This window comes from Fringilla coelebs (assembly GCF_963513975.1).
Source record: "Fringilla coelebs genome assembly, chromosome: 3".
NCBI classification, from domain to species: Eukaryota; Metazoa; Chordata; class Aves; order Passeriformes; family Fringillidae; genus Fringilla; species Fringilla coelebs.
Window position 1 is genome coordinate 70,222,345 of NC_140030.1, and position 25,822 is coordinate 70,248,166.

At 39.8% G+C, this 25,822-nt stretch overlaps 1 protein-coding gene across 1 annotated transcript in view; it reads left to right on the forward strand.

Moving 5' to 3' along the window:
* The first annotated feature begins 272 nt into the window (after positions 1 to 272).
* The window catches only part of LYST (lysosomal trafficking regulator), a 77,308-nt gene continuing 51,758 nt past the window's right edge, over positions 273 to 25,822 (forward strand). The window contains exons 1-9 of the mRNA XM_084202995.1: positions 273 to 350; positions 8,143 to 8,237; positions 13,460 to 13,544; positions 14,727 to 14,925; positions 15,842 to 15,932; positions 17,922 to 19,998; positions 21,603 to 22,635; positions 23,562 to 23,723; positions 24,365 to 24,521. Of these exons, the coding sequence (XP_084059121.1) occupies positions 14,734 to 14,925; positions 15,842 to 15,932; positions 17,922 to 19,998; positions 21,603 to 22,635; positions 23,562 to 23,723; positions 24,365 to 24,521 (3,712 nt within the window). The 5' untranslated portion in view covers positions 273 to 350; positions 8,143 to 8,237; positions 13,460 to 13,544; positions 14,727 to 14,733. The remainder of the gene's footprint in view (positions 351 to 8,142; positions 8,238 to 13,459; positions 13,545 to 14,726; positions 14,926 to 15,841; positions 15,933 to 17,921; positions 19,999 to 21,602; positions 22,636 to 23,561; positions 23,724 to 24,364; positions 24,522 to 25,822) is intronic.

Here is a 25,822-nt window from a genome sequence, read left to right on the forward strand (position 1 = left end):
GGGGGACCTCCTGCCCTTTGGGCTCCCCAGCAGGAGCCGCAGGCCGGCCGCTGCTCGTGAGGCACTTGCCGGGCGCTGTTCCGGCCCGACCACAGGAGCAGGCGGAGCCGGCAGTCCCAGGCTCGCCGCGGCACTTCCAGGGGCGCCCTTGCACCGGCGGCCCGTCCGGCCCGGCGGAGCCGCGGCGGCGGGCGCGGGGCGGGGCGGGCGCTGTGTTGCCGGGGAGACGGGGGCGGGCGGCGCGGCGGGGCCGGGCAGGAACCTCCCGCCATGGGCTGCCGGGACGCTGTCAGCGGGATAAGAGCGGAGCGGGCGGCCGGGCGCGTCGGCTCTGGCGGGGAGAGGAGCGGGTAAGGGCGGGACGGGCACCGCCACGGCGGGGGGCTCGCCTGGCGGCACGGGGCCGTGGGAGGGCGTTCAGCACAGGCCCTGCCCGCGGGTTTCGGCGGGCCGAGGCCGGCAGCCGCGGCGCCGGGGCGGGCTGTCAGTGGCGCTGCTGCCGCCGCTGTCGCCTGGAGATGCCGCTGGCGGCTCGGGCAGCCCGGCGGCGGCGGCAGGAGTAGGCGGAAGGAGCCGCCGGAGGTGGCGCGGGCGGGGCCCGACCCACCCCGGGGCTCCCGGGCAGTGGCGGCCGCCGGCGGCGGGAGGGGCGCCGCGGGCTCGGGGCCCGAGTGTTGCCGGGGCCGGCGGCGAGCGTTCGGCGGCCCAGAGCGGTCCCTGCTGACGTGAGGCCTCGGCCTTTGCCGAAAGGCGACGTTTAATAGCCCGTGTGCTGTCCAGACGGTGCGTGCGGGTTCTCCTCCGCCCCCTCCCGTGTTACCGGGATGCTGTGCGGTGACCGAGCACTGGAACAGATTGCCCAGAGAGGTTGTGCAGCCTCCCTCACTGGAGGTGTTCAAGAACCGTCTGGACTCAATCCTGTGCCACGTGCTCTAGGATGACCCTGCAGGGAGCTTGGAGCAGATTCCCCGCTGTGGTCCCTTCCAGCCCGACCCGTTCCGTGCGCGCTGCCTGCGGTGGGCAGCGCTGCGCGAGGTGCTGGCGCAAAGCGCGAACACAAAGCCCGTGCTGTCAGCGAGGCGTTAGTCGCAGATGAGGATTGAAGAAAAGCAAATGAAGGCTGTGCACGGAAACGCGGTTACGCTGGAGGACGTGGAATATACAGGACTCGTAGCGTTTCAGCAGCTGAACTGCCCTTTTTCAAAAACATGCTTCAAAATGGATGGGCAGAGGCGCGTTGGAAACTCTTCTATATGTTCTTTGACTGTGGGGAGAATATTCAAAGATGCTTCTCCGAGAGAAAAGCAAAAATCTAAGAACTAGATATTGCTTGATATCCCCAGAAAAACTAAAGAGCTACGTTTTACTAACATCTGCAGTGAAGGGAGAAGGCAGGAAAAGCAAGTGCATCACTGGAAATGAAAATAAAACTTATTGTATAAGAGAAAACAGAGCAGTTGAAGAAATTCAGAAAGAAGATCAGATGGCTGAATGTCATGACCTAGGAGTTGGAAAAGCATCTAATGTGGTTATAAGTGGTACTGGCTAAAACAGAAAATCTGGATGGCAGACTTTTTTCTTCTTTTTTCCCCTTCTTGCTTGTAGTGCCATGTGAATCAGTAAGACTTCATTATAAGGGTCTACACGGAACTTGGAGCTAGTGACACAAGCTTGTGTACTGTTGCTGATGAGGTGGTGGGATAACTATCTGTTTTAGTCATATGTTTCATAATCTTGTGCCTGGTAGCAGAAAAGAGGTGTCTGGAACATTTAACCATTCCTGAAGGAAGGATCAGATTTTGCTTGCTTGGACAGGAGACCATGCCTGCATAGAGTTTTTATCATAATGGAGCTACAGTGTGATAAGGACTTGGGAAAATATTCTTGAGTCTCCTTTTTGCCTGTATTGTAGGCTTCCAGAGCAGTAGTGCAAAGGAGAAAGAATCCTCTCAGGTGCTTTAGAAAATTTGTGCTTTGCTGTCTCTGAGAGTTTCTGGTGGATGTTTTGAATAGAGTGAATGAAAAATAACATTGTTTTCATGTATTATTATAGGTAAGGAAAAAAACCCCATCTTTTTCCTAGGGGGTTTTAATTTAACTGTTCCTACTTGTTGTCCTTTGGACAGAGATTCTTGCAAGCTAAAAGCATATAGTTTTCAATGCTTTACTTCTAAAATCAAAGGTGGTTGCCAAAGGAAGTCAGTTGTCACTTGGTTTATAAGACTGTATACGGATTTCTTAAGAGGAGCTTTTTTGATGTCACTTACTTCCTGCCTTCCCTTTCTCCTTGCCCTGTGAATTTTTTTAACCATACTCAAAGACAGCTTTCTGTCAAAAATGTTTGATTGTAAGACGTTTTTCTGTAAGGTTAATAACCATTTAATTAAGATTGTCCTTTGATGCTTCTTTTGCTTCTTCCTTTCTCGTAGTCCCTGGTAGGTTTTTCATGTGTCACCACATCAGTTGTTAATGCAGCTTAAGATAGTAGGGAAAGAGTCTGTGAGTACTTTGAACAATAGTATGGGATGTGTCGGAAAGTTAGACACTGGATATGTAAACACCGGAAAAGAGAAACTCCATTCTTAACACTTACTGAAAGTAAGTCGCTGTTTTCTTATGGTTTTCTTTGCAGTCAAGCTCAAAGAGCATGAGCAAATACTGTGATTCTATCCACAAGCACTTCAGGAAGCTCAGCTCTGTATTTCTCCTGTTAGTGATTTCTGTAATAGACCATAGTGCTTCCTTATTATGAAATTGTATACCCTTAGAGCTGGTCATTTAATATTTCCTTCATATTGGCAGAATTTTGCCATTGCTATGGTGGTCACTTTTCAAATAAGATAATATTGCCCATGGAGGAAATCTGAAACAAAACTAGTTTTGATACTTGTCTTTTGAGGGCAGAAAAGAGCAGAGGGAATGTAAGGTGAAATGATTATTTTGTAAGAGGATTCTGCTGCACCCGGAAGTGCCGTCCAAAACACACCTGCTTGTCTTCTATGGGTGAATTTCATTTCTTTTCAGTGAACAGCTGTCGCTGACAAGACCACACTAATACTTGTTTTATTCCTTTGTGAGTTGTCAGGCTCTGTTGGCTTCCTTAGCCAAGAACTATAGTAGCTATTGCATGAGGTGTCACTACTCCATCTTTTTTGCTATGTTTCTTGGAAAATTGGATTATATTGTTAGAAGAGGATTGTAATGTGCAGTGGAGGGAGGCCTTTATGTATATATGCCTGGGGCTACTTTGTCTTTTGCTTTCTTTTCCAGTTCAGAGGTGGTTGTGAGACTATCAGGTGCTTTGGCAAATTATTGCTTGCTGAAGGCTCATGGGCCTTTAGATAGTATTAGCTGGTGTCATTGCAGCTGTGGGTTCCTGTGACAACTCTGATCTGAGGCTGGTGCACCTGGGACAAGATCAGGTAGAAGAGACTTGAGGTTCCTTCTGTTGTGTGATTTGGACTGCTTTGTCTGAGCTTGCTAAGCTGATTGAGCAGCTTGTTACTGCTGAAGGAGGAAATCTCCCTCCTGCAGCCTTCCCTTCACTGACAGTGGCAACTGCCTGATCCCTCAGTATGGCAATTCAACAGCAACAAATCCAGCTGAAAAAGCTAGTTTTCTGCAAAGCTGTCAGGGTGGGCCACATGAAGAAGGAACTGGATGAGTGCAGTGCTGGCAATAAAAGGAAGAGAGGAGTTGCTGGGGAAGAACAGAAGAACCTTTTTGCTAGTCATATGTCATCAGGTGGGCTGAGCTGTCTTGTATAACTCTACCCTAGCTGCATTTTGGGAGATGAGGGCTTTTACTGAGGTTCAACAGTGTTTAGATTCAGCTGTCATGGTCTGTTGAGAAGAACTAGTAAAGGAGTGTGGTATGCACCAGATCAGGTTTTCTTTTCCTCTGCTTACATTCAGGTCTTGCATTTGATCATGGCTCTCAGGGACTTGGAAATTAGTGCAAGGTGAAGCCTTGCTTCCAGATGGAGCATTCTATATAGAAGTGATAGTGAATGTGTGATGGGAAAGGAAAAGGCTGTGTGTAGTCTTGTTTTTCCCTTGCTGTAAGCCATTAGCTCTTTGGTTCATGTTTGTGGCCTGGAGTCTGATTAAATCTCTTTTTCTAGGAAGTCAGGATTTTTACCAATTAAGTAGAAGTGTGAATCTTCTTGGTGTGGTTTTTCAGTAACTATGTTGTGTGAAGATAATGATTAAATCTGATGCTGAGTAAGAGAGCAAGATGGAAAAAATGCTGTGAAATTCCTTAGCTTATGTATGTTGAAGAAGGGATAGGTGTGTAAATCTGTCATCCATGTGATGGTGAAGTCCTGGAATAGTGCTGTATCTTGGTGCCTGTACCTGTTGGACCTGCTCTTGTATCTTTGTTTTGGATATTTCTCTAAAGTTCCCCTAGATTTATTTTTTTTTTTTTAGTCACTACTGCACATTTAATCTTCCTTCATATTCTGTACCTCATGGATTTTGTGATTTTTGAGGTGTTACAAAGGAGCCACGGCATCTATTCCTCTGCTTTTCTGTCTTCTGTTTCTTAGTCAGCTTCTCCCCCATAAATAAGTCCCTACTGCCTTCTCTTACTGTGAGGTGAGGATTTGCAGTGACCATGCTGTGGGAAGCCCTGAAAGGGTTGTCTTCTGCACTTCTAAGCTTGTGTAGCTTCCTGCAGGTATCTGGGGCTTCCCCTGTGACCCTCGTGTTTGTGTGGGGTTGTTGAGCCATGTGGTGCAGAGGCACTCTGGGAATTACTCTTCCTTACCTTATGGAAGAACTTTTCTGCGCTTCCTGGATAACTTAAAAGGTGGGAAGAGGAAGGCAGGTCATGAATAGTGGCTTATGAAAAATGGTGGAAGACTTGTGCCTGTTAGACTGTGTCTGTCAGATGCTTGCTCAACCACGCTGACAATCTCAGCTAAATCTCATGTTTATGAATTCTTTGCTCTTTTCTTGCACCTGAAAGTTGCGCTCCTTGGCTTCAGTTAGAAGCTAGCACTGTGCTCCATGGAGAAGTATGGGAGCATACTTGTGAGGCGGGAGGAGGGAGTTTCTGATTTTTTCAGCTTTTGACAGTAGAGAAAAACCTTTCTGTTCTCCCAAGAGAAAATTGGAAAAATAAAATATTAGGAGGAATTATTGTCAAGTAGTGCTAAATGCAAGGGTCTGCTGGAAGTATTAAAACTGATGTTAACTTCTGTGCAGTTTTATTTCAGCAAACAGTTCATATCATCTATTCCTCTGTAGTATTGTGGAGGCATTTACCAAAGATTGATGTTCTTTGGGGGAATAAATGACAGAAAATGTGTAAGTAGATCTGTTAACTTCAGTAAGCTACTGATTTGATAGACCTTAGTGTATTAACTGAAAGATGGGGAATGAGTAACGGAAACATCTCTGAAGAGGCGAATAGCTCTCAATGCCTTAATTCTGGAACAGTGTGAATTAGTAAGGGAAATATTTAAGATTTAGAGTAAGAAATGCTCCTGATAGTTTATAATTCTCTTGCAGGACCTGATAAAAATCCAGCACTATCATAATTGTGACAAGATTTCGAAAGTTGACCTCTGTCCAGTTTTGATTCACCAGTTTAAACAGACACTGAAATAGTCTTAAAATTAACCAAAGAAGTGCTAGTCTTTCTGTTGGAAGGCAAGAGAGTTTAACAATCCTAGTTTCCAAGAATTGAAATCAAATGTTCTTATGATTTGCTGTAGAGAAAACAAAGCAAAATCCCTCCAGTGTAAAACTGTGCTACATGATTATTAGCACTTTTCTTTGTATTACTTGCATGTTTCAATGATACGGGGAGATTTGAGCCAGTGAGGAATGTGTAGTTTCATTTTTTATTTGCATATTTCAATTAAGGAAAGATCAAAGGAAAGCAGAAAACTTCCTTCATACATCTGAATATCTAGAGGAAATGCTGGGGGGGATGTGTGGGTGTATTTTCCACTCCAGAAGGTACTCCTAATTACTCCAGAACTATTTTTAGAAGCCTAAATTACATCAGTTACAAAGCCAATTTGATTATTGGAGTCCCGCTAAGTCCTTAGCATTTGCAGCAAAAATTATCATATGATGTTTGCTTACTGAAAACGCTACTTGGCTACATATGCACCTTCATCTGGCATACTTTGTGCATCTCAGTAGTGTAAAATCTTTCTTTGGTGTATTCATGAGTGATACACATTTAGAATTGGGGACTTCCTAGTTTGGCACTATTTTTTTCTTTGCATTGTGGATGGATTAAAGGTTTACTCTGGTGATTCAGCATTTTGTTAAATGTTTGCCTATCTAGTAATAGGTATACTGGGAAACATCGTATTTTTGGTCATTATTATATGTAGTAAAGTGTAATTATTAATTATAATTTTTCTGTTGGAATCTGTGCTCCTTGACTAATTTGGAGTACTGTTTAAACTTCAAAAATAAGTTAGAAATCCTAGTTGTTCTTTATTTGCATTCCCATTGGAGAAAAGCTCTGTAAAGTGAGATGGTGTGAGTCATTTTGCCTGTAGTTATCTGGAATGTTGACTGGGTCGTCTGAGTCCAGTTCAGTGGAAGAGGGGCAGCTGAAACAGATGCCTCTTTGCTGTAAAGCCTGGAAGAAATACAGGGTCTGCTTCCCTAACACCACCAAAGCTGTTTTCACTTTGTAAAGAAGCTGGCATACTGAGCTTAACAGAAATAGCAGTATATGTCACTCTCGGACATTTGAGTAACTTTTTAAATTGCCACTTTTAGAAGTGTTTACCTGCTGTTTTGTCTGCATCTGACAGCTAACAGACAATACCAACTTCACTGAAGTTTTAAAGCTTCAGAAGTGGAATTAGTCTTCAGCCCTTTAATGGCTTAAAAAAAAAACAACCCTCTGATAATTGATCTTCCCCTCTTATTTACTGCTCTTAGTGGGTACTTTAGTCACAATGTCAAAACTTAGCTTAAGCACTTTGTAGTTTTAATCCTCTCACTACTAAGCTTTCATTTACGATAGCCTTTACTCGTTCATATTGCTTCAACAAGAATGCCTCAAGCACTCTTTCTCCAAATATTGGTACAATCAAAGTGTATAAGATTATAAGTCACAAAAAGTTTTGTATGCAGGGTGGTATGTGTGCTTGTAGTGTTGCCCCAGCTACAGTCACAGAGGCCACACTATCTCCAGTACTGTGGGTTAATGTAGAGCATATCACAAAGTCTGCCTGGTCATGCAGGGCTGGTCTTTGTGGGCTCAGTACTGGAGACGGTGGCACTGAACTTTGACTTACCTGTGATGGTAGACTGCTGCTTTCCTTTCAATTTGCAGAGTCTATGGAAGTTAGTCTTAATCTTTAGATTTAGTTGTTAGTGTGCAGCCATGACTGTTGAGGCTTGCTTGTAGTCTGGTCTGTGGTTAGAGAATCAAACCTAAAGTGTGGAAGAATGTATTTAGAAGCATTACTTGTATATATTTTAATTTAGGGAAAAAAACGTGTTAGCACTCTGACTTGCGTTCAGAACAAGGCTCATTAAGGAGCATTGCCTTGCCACTGACAAATGTTTTACAGATGATCTTCACCCTTCATTTTTCTTTTGTAGGAACTTACTGGTCTTTCATAGATTCCACCTTGTGGAATATTTGTCAGTTCCTTCCTTTAGTACCATATGTTTGCAGAGGTGTTGGCCTCTGACACTTTAGATAAGATCTGAAAGAAATCCTAGTCTTCAGCCCTGCTGACATTTTCGTGGTGTTGGTAGAAGCATTGTATTCTTTATTGCTTTTTAGCTGATGTCCATGATAGCAGGTGTATTTGTTTTTGACAGAGTCAGTGCTGCAATGATTATCTTTGAAGGCCCCCAGCTTTACCCATGCCTCTTGTAAGGAATGCTTACTCCCCGTGCCTGTATGCAGTGGCCTGAAATACGAAAATTTTAAATGAACTGGAACGGATTTAATTTGGCTAACAACTATGTTGTAGTTAATGACTGTGGATAGTATAAGACCACAATCTTAGCATAAACTTGAGTATAGCATATGTACAGGGCTAATGTGTAACTTGAGTGTAGGTGGTTGTTTGAGAGCCCGTCTTTCATTAGTGTTGTACTTTTTTATCTTGTTAGATGAGTCATCTCTCATTTTTTTGCTTCATTTCAGGTTTGACAAGAATGTATTCACAGGTGTTTCATATTGTTTGATGACTAAATAAAATTCCACATGAAGTTGAGAAGCTGTCTCAAAGCACTTGTCTAGTAAGTAGCTGGCCTGTGGGATTCTTTGCCATTAGCTCTGTCTCAGTGGTATTTCCCCCAGATTCAAAAGAATGAAATTACTGATAATCTGTTAACTTGTAAAGCAATATTGTTCTTCATAACTCAGAGCAAAACATGAGAACCTGCTGAATTTTACAATTAAAAATGTCCCAAGATGACACTTTGGAAACTGTTGAACACTGCAGGGTGGGGAGGGGGTGTGTTGTTGTATGTAAACAAGAATAATGTGTACATGTTAATCTGAGATACCTCTGAGTTGTGTGTCTGTCATTTAGAGCTGGTTTCACCAATAGGTATGCTAGGCAAGTGAAATTCTTGAAACAGTCATGCTGGGGAGAGCAGACATAAACATAGGTCAGAATATATCACAGGAAGCTGATTAAATACTAGCAAATACATTATAGGTTATGTTTTGAAAGAATACATTGACCAAATTTTGCAAGTGTAGTCTGAAACGATTTTTGTGCCCAAAGACATTACCCATGAGTTTGATTTCAAACTATAAAAAAAATCTGAGGCCTGAAAATCCATGGGAAATTATAATTTGAGAGTAAACAAGGGTTTGGCTTTTTCTTTCTTATGTCACTGCGTGGTACACCACAGGTCTGGGTCTTGATCAGAGGGATGGCAACTCTGAAATCGTTTCTGAGGTGACCTGCCTGCACCTGCTGTAATGCCTTTGTGTATCTCAAAGTGTCTGTAGCCTTTGCTGGCTTGATTTTATAAATATATGTATATATGAGGACAGGTATTTTGGAAAGCAGCTGTTTCTTTTATTTCAACAAACCTGGTTTATTGTTTGTCTAATCTCATTTGTTTTTTTCCCGTGGCATTCCTTTACCATGGAGAATGGCTGGTTTAGCCATCATGTCAGTGTTCCCTAAGCATACACAATATAGAAATACATATTTTTATTTTTTTAAGGACTATTTTTTCAGTAAGCACAGAATTCCTTTAAAGCATTTTTTTCCCAGTGTAAGATACAGTGCTTGCACATCCACAAGAGGTAGAAATTTCCTAATTCTTAGGTTGTATAAGCACTGAGCTTTGTGGATTAAATTTTTAATACCATGGCAGTACAACACAAGTAAACAATATACTTATAGAAGGCTTATAATACTTGGAGAAGCAGGACTCTCAAGCTTTAGGTGTTGCAAGACAAACATCCTTCTTAAGTGAGATGGGAGTTAGTACATAAAGTGGCAATATTAAGAATATACAGACATAAACACACTTGTGTATTCTGAAACATCATTATTCTGATGGTCTGACCATACTTTTGAAGGTTCATTAGAATAATACTTGTTTACTGTCTTGTGCACTTGACACACTTCCCTGGCTTGTAGAAAGGACAGTGCCTGTGTTATTTATCCAAACATACCAAGCATTTTTGGTTTTCACCTTTTTCTTTGTTTTAGGGGGAGAGACTCTGAGTAACTTGTTCAGAAATAATATTGATCTAGTTAAAAGCTAATTACTGAACTTCTTGATGAAATCTAGAACTTGGTCAGAAATAGCACTGTGCCAAAAAGATTGACAGCTACCTGCAGCCTTATAATAAATTCTGTATGCTAAGAAGTTGTTTTTTCATGTGCCATGTTGTGATTGGAGCAGCACTGCCTTAGTATGTAATAGGTTTTCTGCTTCTGTAGCTGCAAATAGTTAATAAATAATAGCAGAGGACAGAGCAGAAAGTGGATGAAAATATTAAGCAGGAGGTCTTCTGTGGAGCTGGAGTGTTGCCTGGTATGTCTGTTTTGAGAAAGAATCAAACTTAAAAGGTCCTGGTTTTGCTCTTGTTTGCTTATATTTTTGACCGAGTTGTTGGGTGGTTAGCAAATGTTCACTGTGTTTTGTAAGCTATTCTTTTGGCTGATTGCCTGCATCAGTAATGCAAAGCATCAAAGTGTCTCAGGCTTTCTGAGATGTTCTGCTTAAACTGCAGGTTCCTGTTTTCTTTCTGTGTGTTGCTCCTGCTGTGTAACTGATTTTGGCAATGTCAGCTGTATTTCTTTCCAGCTTGTGTAAAGCTTTGAATCATACCAAGAGAACAGAAAAGGAAGAATGCTGATGATTTCGGTGATGCATTACTTTGTGAGCCTTCACTTGCATTTTCCCACCACGTACAGATTTCAAGGCAGCACTATACTTCCTATTTCATTCCAGGCCACACTAGATATATATTACTCTGTTGCATGCTCTCATGCACTTTCTTTTCCTCCCCAGTTTGCACAGAGGATTTCATTCTTAGTCTGTTAGTTATTTTCTTTAACCAGATAATCAAAATTGCTGTCTGCTACTAACAAGCTAAACTTAATTTCTGCAATAACCCTGACAATCTTTGCTGCAATAGCAGAAGCCTCTTGTGGAGTGTCTAAATGTTAATAACATGCTGTTGCTGTTCATTATGTGTGTGTCCTCTGCTAAAGAAGCTTGAGCTTAAGTTGAAAGTTTAACCCCAGACTAAATCTTATTAAATAATGATAGATATATAAATGTTAAAATCCTTGGAAAGGTAACAAGCATGCTCTCCAGACCATAAACATTAGGTACAAGCAATGAGGCTGGAATAAGCCCTTGCTACTTGAAATGAATACTGTATAAACTAAATGTAGTGTTTGTTGGCCAGAGGTTACTTGTGTGTGCATGTATTTACGGATATATATGTATGTGTGTGTATATGTATGTATGCATGTACTTTATTGTAGAGAAGGGGTGAAAAGGCTACAAGGTTTGAACTGGAGGCCAGAAAAAAGTTGATTGCACAATATCTTATAGAAACTAAGGGCTTTTCCAAAGCATTGCTTTTAATAGCTGCTGAAAAAGCAACTTCATTGCAGTGTGTACTTAAGAGGACTTGTAGCCATGCCATGCCTGGTCAATGTTTCCTCTCTTACCTGAAACAGAAAACTAGGGAAGGTAAATAAATTAGCAAGTTCCTGTAGCTGTATGTTATATTGTTCTCTTTTACTCCTGTTGTAGCTGTTGGGCAACAGTTTCTGAAAGTTATAAACTACTACTGTGGGCTTTTGAATTAATACTGTATTTTATTATGATGCTGCTGTTTACTGGACAGTCCAGGGCCTTTCTGGGCAATTAATTGTTGAAAACATAACCAAGGAAAAGGCCCAGTTCACTTTAGTATACAGAGTATTACTTCTGACTCTGTGCTTTTGTTGCATTTTCTTCTTTCCACAAATTCTACTGTTGTTAGAGATAACATCTAATAATTAGTACAGTGCAAATTAGGTGTGTTAATGATTCAGTATTCAAAATTGCTAAATTGGTCTTAGAGTTTTATCCTTGTAAGGACAATTTTGATATTTTCTTTCAAAGTCCACTGAAGTACAAGACAGTCTTACACTTTAAGATGCTCGGTTGATTAGCAACTTCATAGAAATAGAAAGAAGTTCAGAAAATACAATTTTCAGATTTCTGCCGCAACACTGGAAATTGATTTCTACCGCAACAGTAAATAGGAAATTACTCCCTTGAGAGGTGAGGCAGAAAGGGGCCAGAAGGCAGACATGATACAAGTTGAATTATGAGCATGATGCAAAAATGGGCATGAAAAGGGCAAAAGAATATCAGATTATTTACAGTTAAGTGTGTTTTTTTCCTTTTGGTGTTTTTTATGAAATATGATAGTCATATTCTTCTAGCAAATGAAATGGCTCTTTTTTTTTTTTTTTTGAGCTGGCTATGTGAAGCCCTGCCACTTAGTGTATTTCAGAACTGTAAAACTGTTAACATCTCATTGTGACTCTGTACAATGTTCTAGTACGTTTCTTTCTGCTCTCATACAGCTTAGTTAGGTTTTATCATTAACTGCTTCCAAAGATATGTTTGTGCTGTCAGTCTCTTTCAAAGCTTCATTGCTGAAAAAGAAATAGGTAGAACTCAGAACTAGCTAGCACTTGTTGAAGCAAGTCCTAAAAGTGCCCCATTATCCAGCGTGGTATCTCTTGACAATTTTTTTTTTCTGCACTGTAGAGTCAGGGCATTTTAATTCCTTACCCATCCTATATTAAATTATTGTGGTAAGAATATATGCCTAATGTCTTTTTGTGTTAATGGCAACAAAATCTTACTTGATCTGGCTACTGATATTGGGAATCCACCCTTCTGGTAGAATATGGCAATGTATGTTAAATCTATGTAAGCAAGGAAGCAGTACAGGAAACCTGGAGACTAAAGCTTCAGCTGGAAGGACACAAAAACATGATGGACAGCTTATCTCTATGTTTGTTACTCTGGTGCAACTGCAAAACCACTAGCTGCTTAAACTATTCTGTTTCAATAAATTGTAACTGCTGAATGGGTAAGTTAGCTTTTTGTGAGGCTGAGGATGAAACACGTTTCCTAGTGGTCAAAGCAAGGCCAATTATTAGGTGCTTGCCTGGGTAACTTATAGTGTTTGTCTCTTTCCTTAAGGAAGTCTGTCTGGTAATGTTCATGCTCATCATAACTTTAAGCTGAAGCTTTTATTTACTTGCCATCTGAGAATACTAAACCAATTAATTTCGTGTTTTTCTTTCTTTTTTTCCCGTCCCCATCTGTTGTGTTTTGGTTTTTTTCCTCACAATTAACTGTGGATGTTATAAATGTCTTTTGAGTGCTCACCTAGAGACCTTTAGTAGTTTACTGTTTTTGAGGCTTTTCTTGTTTACTACCCTTTGCATTCCCAGTAATAAATTTCCATTTGATGAGTTTCCCACTGACAAATTTTCAGTTTTTATTAACTACATATTCCACAGTGCTTAGTGTGTTAGAGAATTAGTATTCTGTCAGGACAGACTAGGACAGACTTAAGATGCATTTATGTCAACACTTGACAATTCAGTTCTCCTTCTGTCCCTCACTTGTACCTGGAGCTGCAAGTTCTTCAAAAATTATATATGCAGGCAGTGACCACTAAAACTTCATACTGTTTCTAGAGGGAATTATTTAAACTTGTGTACGTAGCTCATTTTGCATTTTGCAAACTGATGGATTTTATTATGTTAGCCTATCTCATGTATGCCAATTATTTTCACTGTAATTGGATTTCAGTTGTGCACAATCTTAAAGAAAAAGTGAAAACTGGGGCTTTAAAGCTCAAAAAAAACCCTCAAGGACTCTTCCTAAATTTCAAATAGCTCTTATAAAATAACTTTAAAAAAATCCTATTAACCGTGATATTTTTCTGTTTTTAAAAACAGGTGAACCAGGAGTGATATTTCCAGAATATATTTGCCTGTTCTTCCAGATAGGAGATAAATGTATTAAGCTGGCAAAGTGATTCTGGTAAGAATTTTTTTGCTACTTCTATAGTGAATGTCATTATAAGTGTTTGCAGTTTTGCTACTAGAAGGAGCTTTCTGTACCATTAGTGCAAACAAACTTACTTTTACTTTCAAGGTCTTATTTTTTACCTAATATTTACATATTAATCCATCTGTTATGTTTGAGTATTACATTGAAAATTATTTGCCACTTTTTTTTTGTTTGCACATTCTGTGCTTGGATATGGTGAAAGTATTTGACTTTTGAAGCTTTTACTGCAGCTGTTTATACAGAAATAGAAGGAGTTAAATGAGCTGTAGCATTCATTAAGTGAGGTTTGTGTGGATTAAATGATCACTGATTGGTTTTGTTTTCCTTTCTTCTGTGATCCTCTTGAGAGTTTTCTCCAGCTGAGTCTTGCATTTTTTGTTTTGTTTGAGTTAAATGTTTCTCCATGTACTACTGCTGAGCATCCAAAGCAAAATTAATCAGTCTGGGAAGCAGAACCAATATTTTTGGTATTTTCTCCTGAACAATGCCAGCAGAATTGTCTCTTGAATTAAGCACACACTGGTAGTGACTGCTACCCACTCAGTTGTGCCAGAAGGAATACACTGTCTGGTTTAATTGTAAATGTAAAACATTGTACTTTTGCAACTCCCAGAATTATCTGAACTTTGTAGTTTTTTTTTTTTCTCCTTGAAACAATCTGCATACTGCTGGAATGCATAACATGGTACTGTTCAAATAAACTATTAAAGAATAGGATTTCTGTACAATGTTGTGTAAGTGCTATGTGTTTTGCCCTTATGCTTCAAGTCAAATACCTTTCAGTAGCAGACAAATGTTGAAGCTTGCATAGGGATTACGAAGAAAAGCTGGAACAACCTCATTAACTTTCATTTATGCAGTGTGAGGGAATGCTCTGTTGCAGGCTTTTACTTGTTAGACCTATGAAATCAGTGTTTGGGGTCCTGGGCTGTTAGCTGAAGTTTCACTGAAATTCTGTACGTTTGTTCTTTTCTTTCCTTTCTACCCTACATGGGTATATTGATTCCTTAGTTCAGCAGACACTGTCTTTTGAAGGGGGTGAGATACAGGGAAGAATCTTTCCTGTATCTTTCCCTTTTCCCCCCCAGTCTTTTGCCTATAAAGAATGTATTTTCTGATGGAGTTAATTTCTGTCCTTTTCTCTACTTACAGCTCAGACATGAGCAGTGCCAGTAACTCACTGGCACGGGAATTCTTGACTGATGTCAACAGACTGTGCAATGCAGTGGTACAAAAGACAGAAGCCAAGGAGGATGAGGAAGAAGAAAGTCATATGGCAGCACTGGGACAATACTTAGTTCAAGGCCGTGGGTTTATTTTGCTTACCACTCTGAACTCAATCATTGATCAGGTAGTAGCTTTTCTTAAGTGGTTATAGTTTTTGTATTGAGCTTTGACTGCATGGATTTGTCTGGCTCACGTTGGTTGTTCTTGGTGCTGGTTTTCTTTCCTTTTTGTGGAGAGTGCATGAGTTAATTGGAAAGACTAGAAATTCAAAAAGATATGTTGTAGTTGCATTCTGTCCTTCAGCAGGAACAGAAAATGGAAAACTAGATAATCATAGACCTGTTTGCCAATTCATATTTGTCCAGGGCATGTGTGAAGCTCAAGGGCAGTAGCTTGTAGTAGAAAGAGACTTCAGCTGCATGTCCTGGGGTCACGTGAAGTGCCAAGATGCTGGAGTCAGCTTTTTGTGTTTGAAAGTTATTGATCTGCAGGACTGAAACCATTCTGATAGTGCTGCAAAGCATTCCATAAAAGAGTTGTTTGAATTCTGTGCTTTCTATAGTTCTTCCTTGCACTGAAGTTCTTAGTATGTAAATGTTAGAATCTTAGTAGGAGTGGAGGTTTTTGGTGGTTATTCTGTGGTTTGTTTTTTTTGCTGTTACATTTTTAGAACAAAGTTTCGAACCTGTCTGGGGCTTCCTGCTGACTTTTTAAAATCACAGTTTCGTTCTTTTGACTTTTCTGGTTTTCTTTTTTGAGTAATTCTTTCTACAAAGAGGATTAGGTGAGCTTTCATACAGAAACAGTTCAGAGGTGTAATAAATATCTTGGATATTTATTATCATTCTATAATTATTACTTATTCTTTCTGACTCGCTCTAGTCAATGATTATAGCACTCTTTGTAGTTAGGTTGTTTTTTCAGTGCTTAAAACAGCAGAAGGACATAGGGAACTGAATGCTGAATGGCTTGGTAAAATAAAGGTTAATCTGTGTTTCAAAAGTACAAGATCTTTTACTTTTATTTTTTTCCTAACATAGGAGCTGACATGTCGAGAAGAACTTCTGACCCTCCTCTTGTCCCTTCTGCCACTGGTGTGGAAAATCCCTGTCCAGGAAGAAAAAGCAATAGGTATATTTTATCACTTAGAGTATTCAACACTTAGAGGAAGTGATTTGTGTTTTACTACAGAGCTGAGGAATCTGTGCTAGAGTAGTTCATTGTAGTACATCTCCTCTGATATGAAACAAAGATGTGGATTCTGCAGAGAATTTAAAATTTTTAAATGCCAAAAAATTGTGCAGAGAAGGTAAAGGCATTTGGTCAGTGTGAAAGGCAATGCTTTTGTTGCTGTGTAAAAACTGAACAAGGAAATGGCAGTGATCTGACTCAGATTTTTTTGTTTTGGGCTCTTATATTTGTTTGATGTATTCTTTTCTCTCCCAGAGGGTAAAACAAAGAGAATGAAGTAAATGAAATTACCTAACTGTTTGAGAGAGTTTCTAGGATTCATACACAAAACTCCTCCAGGGCTTTTTTTTGCTATTCGCAACTCCTCCAAATTGAAGGTTTTTGTTAATGTTTGTAGACTTGGAGTCTTTAAAGGGTCAGTTTCTTAGAAGTTTTATATAATAAGCTTTTCTGCCTGCTCAGACGCATCATTCTTTCGTGCTTCTGATGGAATTAAAGAAATGTTTTGGTTATTCTGTGACAGCTTAGTGGCTTTTCCAGGGTTTGTTTAAAAAGCTGTTGTGTAAATAGGTTTTAAGATGTTGTGGTTTATACACTACATAATGCACAGCTTTTATTTCTACAAATTAACCTCTCTTAGTACTGAAAGAGTAAGCATGATGTATCCAGTTGCGCACTAAGTCAGGTTTTTTCTTGGACTGAAGTAAGTTCCCCTGTATTAGGCAGCTTTTTTCTTTCAGTGCAGGTAATATCCTTTGTTTGATAAAATACTCCTGATTAATTTCCTGCCTTCAAAGCAGATGATGTTAGTTTCTTAAGTATCACAACAATGACTTTTTAAACAGCATGGCACAGTCGTGCTTGTACATGGAAGCATCTTTTCTTTCAGTTTAAATAATCTTTCAGCTATTGTGTGGGCTTCTGGGGCTTTGTGGTGGTGGGGGCTGTTGTTGTTAGCTATGACATTTTTCTAAATAATGAATTTATGGGGTAGAGGATACTTGCAGATGTTTTATGGTAGCTATTTTACTGCCCAAAGCATCCAGTTACAGTTCTGTCACTTCTTAAAAATAACAATGGACTTAATCCAAGAACGTTCAGAGTTGTTTCTCTGCTTGCTTTTTTGGTAGTTTAATTGGAGTTTACTAGTAGAAATTAAGCAGTAGTATTTATTTTTTATTCTTCAAAATGTGCTTGCCCATTGACTCAGATTTAAATTTTATACTGCATACTTGAAAGTTGGGGTTTTTCTCTTGGTTTTTGAAGGAATATTCAGGAATACCCTAAATGTTATTCCTTTCTGTCTCTCTTTTGTCCCTGACTATTTTAAAATCCCCTTATTTTATTTCTGCTGCTTGTATTTGGAATAATTAATGCTGAAGTAAAAAGACTGAGGTCTGTATACTTGAAGATTTGCACTGATAATAAGTAGAGAAATTTATTTTTTCTACTGTTACTAGTACACTGGTAATATCCTAATGCATGCTAAGAGGGCTGTGAGCTAACACACAATATTTTGAGTTGCAAAAAGTGACAATGGAGCATCAAGTTAAAAAGACCTTTTCCTCCCTTTAGTTTGCTTACCAAAAAGTCCTTTCACCTACCTTGACGACATATTTTTTTGAGAATGGTTTTTTTGAGAATAGTTGTGCCAACAAAAAGTTTTAGGAAACCTTTTATCACACTTTTGTTTAACCCTAAATAGAAAATGAAATAATTTTTCTAGGCTTTAAAAATAGCCAGCCCTAAACAGGAGTTGTTGCTGCCTGTTTTATACTGAAAATGTCTGATACAGGTGCATGCAAAACCATGACCTATTAAGATACAAATTTCCTGTGTATTTTAAATCTGGAAGTATTTAACTATAAAATTAGGAAGAATGCTTTACATATTCTAATGTTCCTTTTTGTTATCTTTCTGTTTCAATAGATTTTAATATACCCTTTACAGTAGACGTATGCCTGACCAAAGAGAATAATACAAGTTCTGTGAAATCTACTCAGGAAAAACTAAACTTAGATGGAAGCTCTCATTCTTCTCTTCAGACCTCCGTAAAACAAAATCTTCGATCTCGAAGAAGCGTCCGTCTCCGCAAAACCACCCACCGCTACTCCGTGCGGGATGCGAGGAGGTCCCAGCTGTCCACCTCAGATTCCGAAGGCAATTCTGATGAAAAGACTGCTGTAATAACAAAACACAGACGCTCCCAGTTACTGCAGCCCTTTTTAACCTCTTCTGTTAGGGACAGCTACCCTGGGGGTAGAAGTGATTGCCAACCTCCTGAAGCGGTACCAGGTTCTAATACCGATGCCCCTAATCTAGAAGGTTCCAGCAAAGTTATTCCAGCACATGAGATTTTGAATGAGCCAGCTGCAGGAACGTCTGAGAGCAACATGAATAACTCTCCTTTTGACTTATGCCATGTCTTACTGTCTCTCCTAGAGAAAGTGTGCAAATTTGATATTACTTTGAATCACAGCTCTGCTCTTTCAGCGAGTGTTGTGCCCACATTGACAGAGTTCTTATCAGGATTTGGGGACTCCTGCAGTGTAAGTGGTAACACAGAAAATCAAGTAGTTTCTGCAGGGTGGACAGAAGAACCTGTGGCTCTGATCCAGAGGATGCTCTTTCGAACAGTTCTACGTCTTATGTCTTTAGACGTCAGCAATACAGAAACAATGCCTGACAATTTACGAAGAAATTTAACGGACTTACTTAAAGCAGCATTAAAAATCAGAATTTCCTTGGAAAAGCAACCCGGTCCTTTTGCTCTAGGATACAAGAAAACACTACAGCAGCTGGTTCAGGAGGACTATATATTTTCTAGATGTCGTCACAGAGCCTTGCTTTTACCTGAGGCTATAGAAGGGGTCTTGCAGATTTTGATCTGCTGCCTACAAAGTGCAGCCTCCAATCCATTCTACTTTAGCCAAGCTATAGATCTGGTTCATGAGTTCATACAGCAGCAGGGATTTAAGCTGTTTGAAGTAACGGTGCTTCAAATGGAATGGCTGTGTATGAAGAATGAGGGAGTACCTGGGGAAGCCTCAGAGCATCTGAAAGCCCTGATCAACAGCATAATGAAAATAATCAGCACTGTCAAAAAAGTGAAATCAGAGCAGCTCCATCAATCAATGTGTACAAGGAAGCGGCACAGACGATGTGAGTACTCTCACTTCATGAATCACCACAGAGATCTCTCTGGACTCTCTGTATCTGCTTTTAAAAACCAAGCTTCCAAAAATCCTTTTGAAACTGCTGATGGAGAAGTTGATTATCCTGAGAGATGCTGTTGCATCGCTGTTTGTGCACACCAGTGTTTGCACTTGTTGCAGAAAGTTTCTTTGAGCAGTACCTGTGCTGAGATTCTCTCAGGCGTACATAATGTAGGAATATGTTGTTGTATGGACCCAAAGTCTGTGATTGTCCCATTGCTCCATGCTTCCAAGTTGCCAATATTAAAAAATTTTCAACAGCACATACTGAACATCCTTAACAAATTTATATTGGATCAACTGGGTGGAGCAGAAGTCTCTCCAAAAATTATACAGGCATCATGCAATATATGTACTGTTGATTGTGATCAGCTCGCTCAGCTGGAAGATGCCTTGCAGGGCAACTCTAGTGATGCCAGTCCCACATCTAGTTCCTCTTGCAGAGTTCAGGGAATTCTGCCTAGCACTGGATCTGAAGATATGTTGTTGAGATGGCATGCACTGGAGGCTTATCAGGACATTATTTTTGAAGAAGACAAACTACGTGGCGCACAGATCGCAAGCCATATTTGCCACTTAATTCAAAAGGGAAATGTAGTGGTCCAGTGGAAACTGTATAACTGTATCTATAATCCTGTGCTGCAGAGAGGAGTTGAGCTAGCTTGCCATGCTCAGCAGCAGCTTGGACTTAGTACAGCTGATAAACTCATGTGCATTTACCATAGCCAGGATTTGCCTTCTGAAGTGCTTCAGGTTTATTTGCAGATGCTCCCTCTGTTGCTAAAATCCAGGTTGGTTGATTTTCTGTTTATTATTGGGAAACGTGCTAATTAGGTACAGAGCTTTGTATATTTGTTACTGATTGGAATGTAAGTTTTATTTGGACTGTAGGTGGTGTTTGGCTATTGCAGGTGGCAACAAGATAAATGCTTGAGCAACAGATACAAGCTTAGATTCATAAACTATGGGAAATGAGCACTCTCTACTCAGGAATTATGGTCTTTAACAAGCTAAACTCTGTAGCAACAAATAAAATCTTTGTCCAGTGTGGCATGCTCTTTGCCTCCTCATTCTTTGTTCTAAAATTGATCAGGAATGTTAAACAGATTGATATGTCATTTTTCTGTGGGAATTAGAATACATAGTTTTCTGATCTGTTTCCTTTTTCCCTCTAGAATGGTCACTATAGAAACCACCTTTCAAAAATAAGGCTTGATGTTTACTTTTCCTGTAATAACTGTTTCTTAACTTAGAAAATCCTGTTTGTTTAAACACAGTTTAAGAACAGGAACCGAAACAACCCCAAAACACAAAAAAGGCACAAACATTCTCCCAAGGCATAAAATAGATACTTTTTATTTATTGTTAAGTTGATTAAATAATTGTTTAATAAATATATGGAATTTTTTTCAGAATATGAATGTGTGCTTTTGTCCAGGAAAGACTGATTTTATTTCTCTTGGAGTCCTGAAGTCAATTTAGTGGTTTATCCAAGAGAAAAAGTAGACTAGTACTCCAGTTTATGTCAAGGGATTATCTAATATTGTTTTAACTTCTAACCTAAACGGTATCAGAAGCTATTAATTATTGAAAGTGTACTTAATGGCAAAAAGGCAAGAGAAAAAAAGCTTAGATGAAGAGAAAAGTTAAAAATGTCCTTTTTTTTGGCTTAAAGGTGGGAATAAATAAGTAAGTAATCCATTTGATTAGAGTAAATCTGATCCTATGGGAAGGAGATGGGAGGTAAGTAAGGTAGATAAGCAAGCATAGTATGCTAATAAGCTTACAGATCCTTACCCTAAATTTTGCATGAACTTATATACTTGGAGAGTAGAAGAAGGGAAAAACAGACTTGGGAGCAAATATATGGAAAGATTTTTTGATATTGGACATAATATCAAAATATTGAACAATTTTTTGATATTGCTGGCATAACAATTGCACAGAAACTTGTTTGAAAGATATTACAGAATTTATCTGAAATTTATCATCCATGCAACTAGTAGACAGCTAGGAACATGTCAAGTTTATTTGAGAAGGAATCACTGCTTTCTGGTGAAATCACCAAACAGAGAAATAGCTTCAATTGCTAATAAAAATTTTGGGCAAGGAAATACCACTAAAGAGTAAATGTCATAAATAAAGTTAATTAACCACCTTTAGTGTTTTGAACATCATATATTTTTGTGGTCTGCATTTTAGAGGGAGATATTTCCTACATTATATCTCACAAAAATTGAATTTTCTACTACCAGCTGGGCAATGCTGAGTTAGGATCCTAGAGTGCTGCAGACAAGTTCCTCTTCTCTTTAATTTACAGTAATTATAGCAATTGCTGACTTACATGAGTTTTTGGCTGATTTATAAGGTAACTTTCTTATATTTTCTTTTGCAGAGTAATTAGAGACTTGTTTCTGAGTTGTAATGGAGTGAATCAAATGATTGAGTTAAATTACTTAGATACATTAAGAAGCCATTCTTTGAAGGTGTTAGAGACCTTGATACTCTGCCTTGATGATCAGCAGGAAGACCAAGCAACCCCAGAATTGGAAGTCCTGAACAGTGAACAGAAGGAATCTGTGTCTGACTTGCCCACTTCTCTTGGTAGCCAGCATGCTGTTACAGAAGCTCCTCAAAGCCTGAGCAAGTTTTATGCTGGCTTGAAAGAGGCTTACCCAAAAAAGAAAAAGTTTGTCAGCCAAGACATTCACGTCAACACAATAAACCTGTTCCTCTGTGTTGCTTTTTTATGTATAAGTAAAGAAGCAGATGGTGATCTGGATTCAGCTAATGAGTGTGAAGATACATCAGGATATGATAGTACAGCTAGTGAGCCATTAGGCCACAAATTACCATATCTGTCCCTGGAGAGCCTTACTTTGCCCTCTCTGGAACATATTCATAGGGCTGCAGATATTTGGTCCATGTGTCGTTGCATCTATTTGTATAGTTCAGTTTTCCAGAGACAGTTCCACAGACTTGGAGGCTTTGAAGCATGCCAGAGATTACTAATCCTGATAATTCAGAAACTTGCAAAAAATAAGGAAAAGGAGCAAGAAAAGAGGGAGAGAGTATTGAGTGAAAGCAGCAGAAGTTCACATGGGAGTCCTCGAACTGAGCTTCTCAGCAAGGATGACTCTGTTCAGCTGGCTAAAGGCAGAGAGGTGACACAATTGGAGCTTGACAGTTCTGGCAGTCCTGCTGGTGCTGAGCAGCTGGTACCTGACTCTGGCTCCTGTGACAGCCCTGTGAGTATGGAACACACTTTGGTCACTTCAGTTGCCAATCTTGAAGGGATAAGGACTTCTGCAAGAGAAGAGACTGAGTGGGCACTCCAAGGTATCAGACTTCTAGAAGCTCTGCTGACCATCTGCCTGCACAGTGCAAGCACCATGCAGCAGAAGACAGAAGTGGAGATGTTTCACCAGGTGCTGTGCAAATTTCTCTAGCTTCCTTTGCTCCTATTTGTTTCATATTATTTTAACTGTAATTTAGTCAAAAGTTCTTATAGGGAGGTAAAGACTTTTTGCAGTTTTTATGGTATTTTGTATAGTACTGAAAGTGTACAGCTAAATAATGAGCTTAGTAGTCAGAGTAGGGGTCTGCTTGAGTAGTACTCTTTTCAGAAAGAGTATTCAGTAGAGAATGTGTGTGAAAGGGATGCTGCAGGAAAGCTGTGTAGGCAAGATGTGACCATTATACCTAGTGACTCCTTGTTTTTTGAGGATGGTTGTGAGCAGAGCATGGTGCTTGAGAAAGGACGACTGAAGGGCACATACTGAAAGGACACCTGAAAAACTTTTTCGTTAAGCCTTAGAGGTGGAATAATTCAGTATTCCACAAGAAGTTGTTAATTCACTGAAGGCACCTTCACTTTTCTTTAATGTTTTAATTACTATCTTGGAATTTTACTGGGCAATTTATTGCAAAGCAGGAGGCATTAAGTGCAGGAAAGAATTGGAAACTGGAGTTCTGTCTTGAACATTCACTGTTTCTATGATCTTGGACATGTCACAGTCTGTCAACGGCTAGTAATGCGGTGTGGTTTGAATGCATAGCCTACCTGAAACTGTTTCAAAGATGTTTATTTTTGAAACAGCACTTTCACCTGCAAATTTTAGATAGCAGCATTTTAGCATTTTGTCAGATTTTTTCAGTGTGCAGGTTACAATGAAATCTGTCATGACATAGAGGATGAATCTTTATTATTTCAAGAGACTGGATGAAATCTGGTGGTTTTAGATGAGAAGTCAGATTAGGTAGAAGGAGAAACTTAAATGAAAGAGCTAGACTATTTCTGTTAGCCTGAAATAGTAACATGAATGAAAATGTTTTTCTCCCCTCCAAAAAACAGAATACCTGTGTGGATGATATCTTACTTGAAATAAGAGAGCAGCTTGCTCAGTCAAAAGTGATAGAAACTGACTTGGCAAAGCCTCTGTTTGATTCGCTGCTTCGTGTTGCGTTGGGCACTTTTTCTGCTGATCTGGATCATTCTGAAGAAAAAATTGAAAAGGTATGAAACACCAGCTAAGCAGTCTCATTCTGAATAATGCAAGATTTTCTCAGATTTCTTCTCTGGGTCTTTTTAAACCTCATAGGAAATGTCTAGATGTGTTTGGTTATTGTGGCAGTTGAAGATGAAACCTCTGCTTCTCATATCAAAGTGGAATGCTGCTTATTGATATGGTCCCCACAATTACTGCTCAGAAATGAGTCATGCTCCAAAAAGTAGCAAGCTCAGTCAAGCTGATATTCTCTTTACTCTTTCATCTCACAACAGTGTGGTGAACTCTTGAAGGAAGGGCTTCAAATGGGAATGTTAAGTGACCTTAGTGGCTGTAGACATCTTGACCTTTGAGTGAATGTCAAGGTGCATGCTGATGGTGATAGTGATTTAGAAATAGTTTTAATGCTGCTTCCTAAAACTTTGATCAGGTAGTTAGTAAGAAAAATCCCTCTTTCCAGATTCAGTTTTTTACAAAAGAATTAAGTATTTTTAACATATCTGAGATTTCTTGGAAGTGTGTGATTAATTTGTTTCTTTCCCCAGCGGGCTTGGCGAAATAGGCATTTGGATGGTTCTAAATTATTTGCTTTTCTGATCCAAAGATATTTTTTCTGACCAATGACAGTCTATTTGGTTGTATTGTACAGACCCATTACACTGAGAAGGAACCTGTGTCACAACCTGGAGAAATTTCTGAAGAAACTGAAGAATCGCAATGCTGTAGTCTTAAACTTTTTGCTGAAGAGGAAGGATATGAAGCAGATAGTGAAAGTAATCCTGATGATAGTGATACCAAGAATGATGGTAAGTGGAAACTTTCTAAATATACAAAGCTATCTTTATGATATAGCAAAGCTTGTTTGTTTTTTGAGATGTACCAAAACAGTGCAAGCACCTTTAATAGGTAGAAATAATCAACTTTATTTACTTCCAGTAGGATGGAGTTACAAATAGAGAGATGATAAATATTCTTACTGAGTGCTACAAAAATTGTTCTGTCTTGGTTCTTGCTCTAAACTCACACTGCTCAAGTGTGTTTTGGGATCCAGAAACTCCAGAGATATTTATCAGTAGTTCTTTTGAAAATCAGTGTTCAAATTTTTTTTCTTTAGGATGGTAACTATCTGGTGAAAATTAAATAGTTTAATTATGTTATAGAATACTAGATTGAAAGGGACCCCAAGGATCATCTGATCCAAACTTTTTTCACAAAAGCACAATCTAGACAAGGTAGCCTGGCACCTTGTCCATCTGAATCTAAAGTACTCAATGTACCACTTCTATGGGGAGATCTATTCCAATGTCTGATTTCTCATTAGGGAAAACATTCCTGTTGTGTCTATATGGAATTTCCCCAGAAGTAACATGTACCTGTTACCCTTCGCTTTGTCCATGTGACTTGTAAAAAAGGAGTCAGCCTTCTTTGTAGACAGCTTTTAAATGGTGATAAGATGTCCTCTAAGGTGCCTTTTCCAAAGACTGAGTAAGCCCAGTTCTCTCAACCTTTCCTCCTGTCTTTTTTATGTAGTGGGGACAAAACCAAACACAGTATTCCAGGTGTGGCCTGACAAGCACTGAATAGAGTGGGATAAGGTTTTTTTATCTCTGTTGATGATGTCCTTGTTGATGCAGCCCAGCATCCCACTGGCTTTCCTTGCCACAGCACCACACATTCACACATGCTGAGCTTGCTGTCCACTGGGACCCCAGCTCTCCAGCCAGGCAGATTCCAGTCTGTGCTGCACTCCTGGATTCTATTTTCCCATGTGAACATTACATTTGTCCTTGTTGAACTTCATAAAGCTCTTGTTAGCCCACTCTAGCAGCCTATCCAGGTCTTCCTGCAGGGTGGCTCTCCCTTCCCCACTCAGTGCCCGCTTCCCCACTCAGTGCCCACTTCCCCACTCAGTTTGGTGTCATTGGCAAACTCCATCAGGGTGGATTGATCCCATCACCCAGATCACTCATGAAGATATTGAACACCACTGGGCCCAACATCAATCCCTGGGGACTCCACTTGTGACAGTGTCCAGTTTAAAAAGGATTTTCCACCCCCCTCTGGATGCACCTAGGCAGTCAGTGCCCACCCACTGCACAGACCCCTT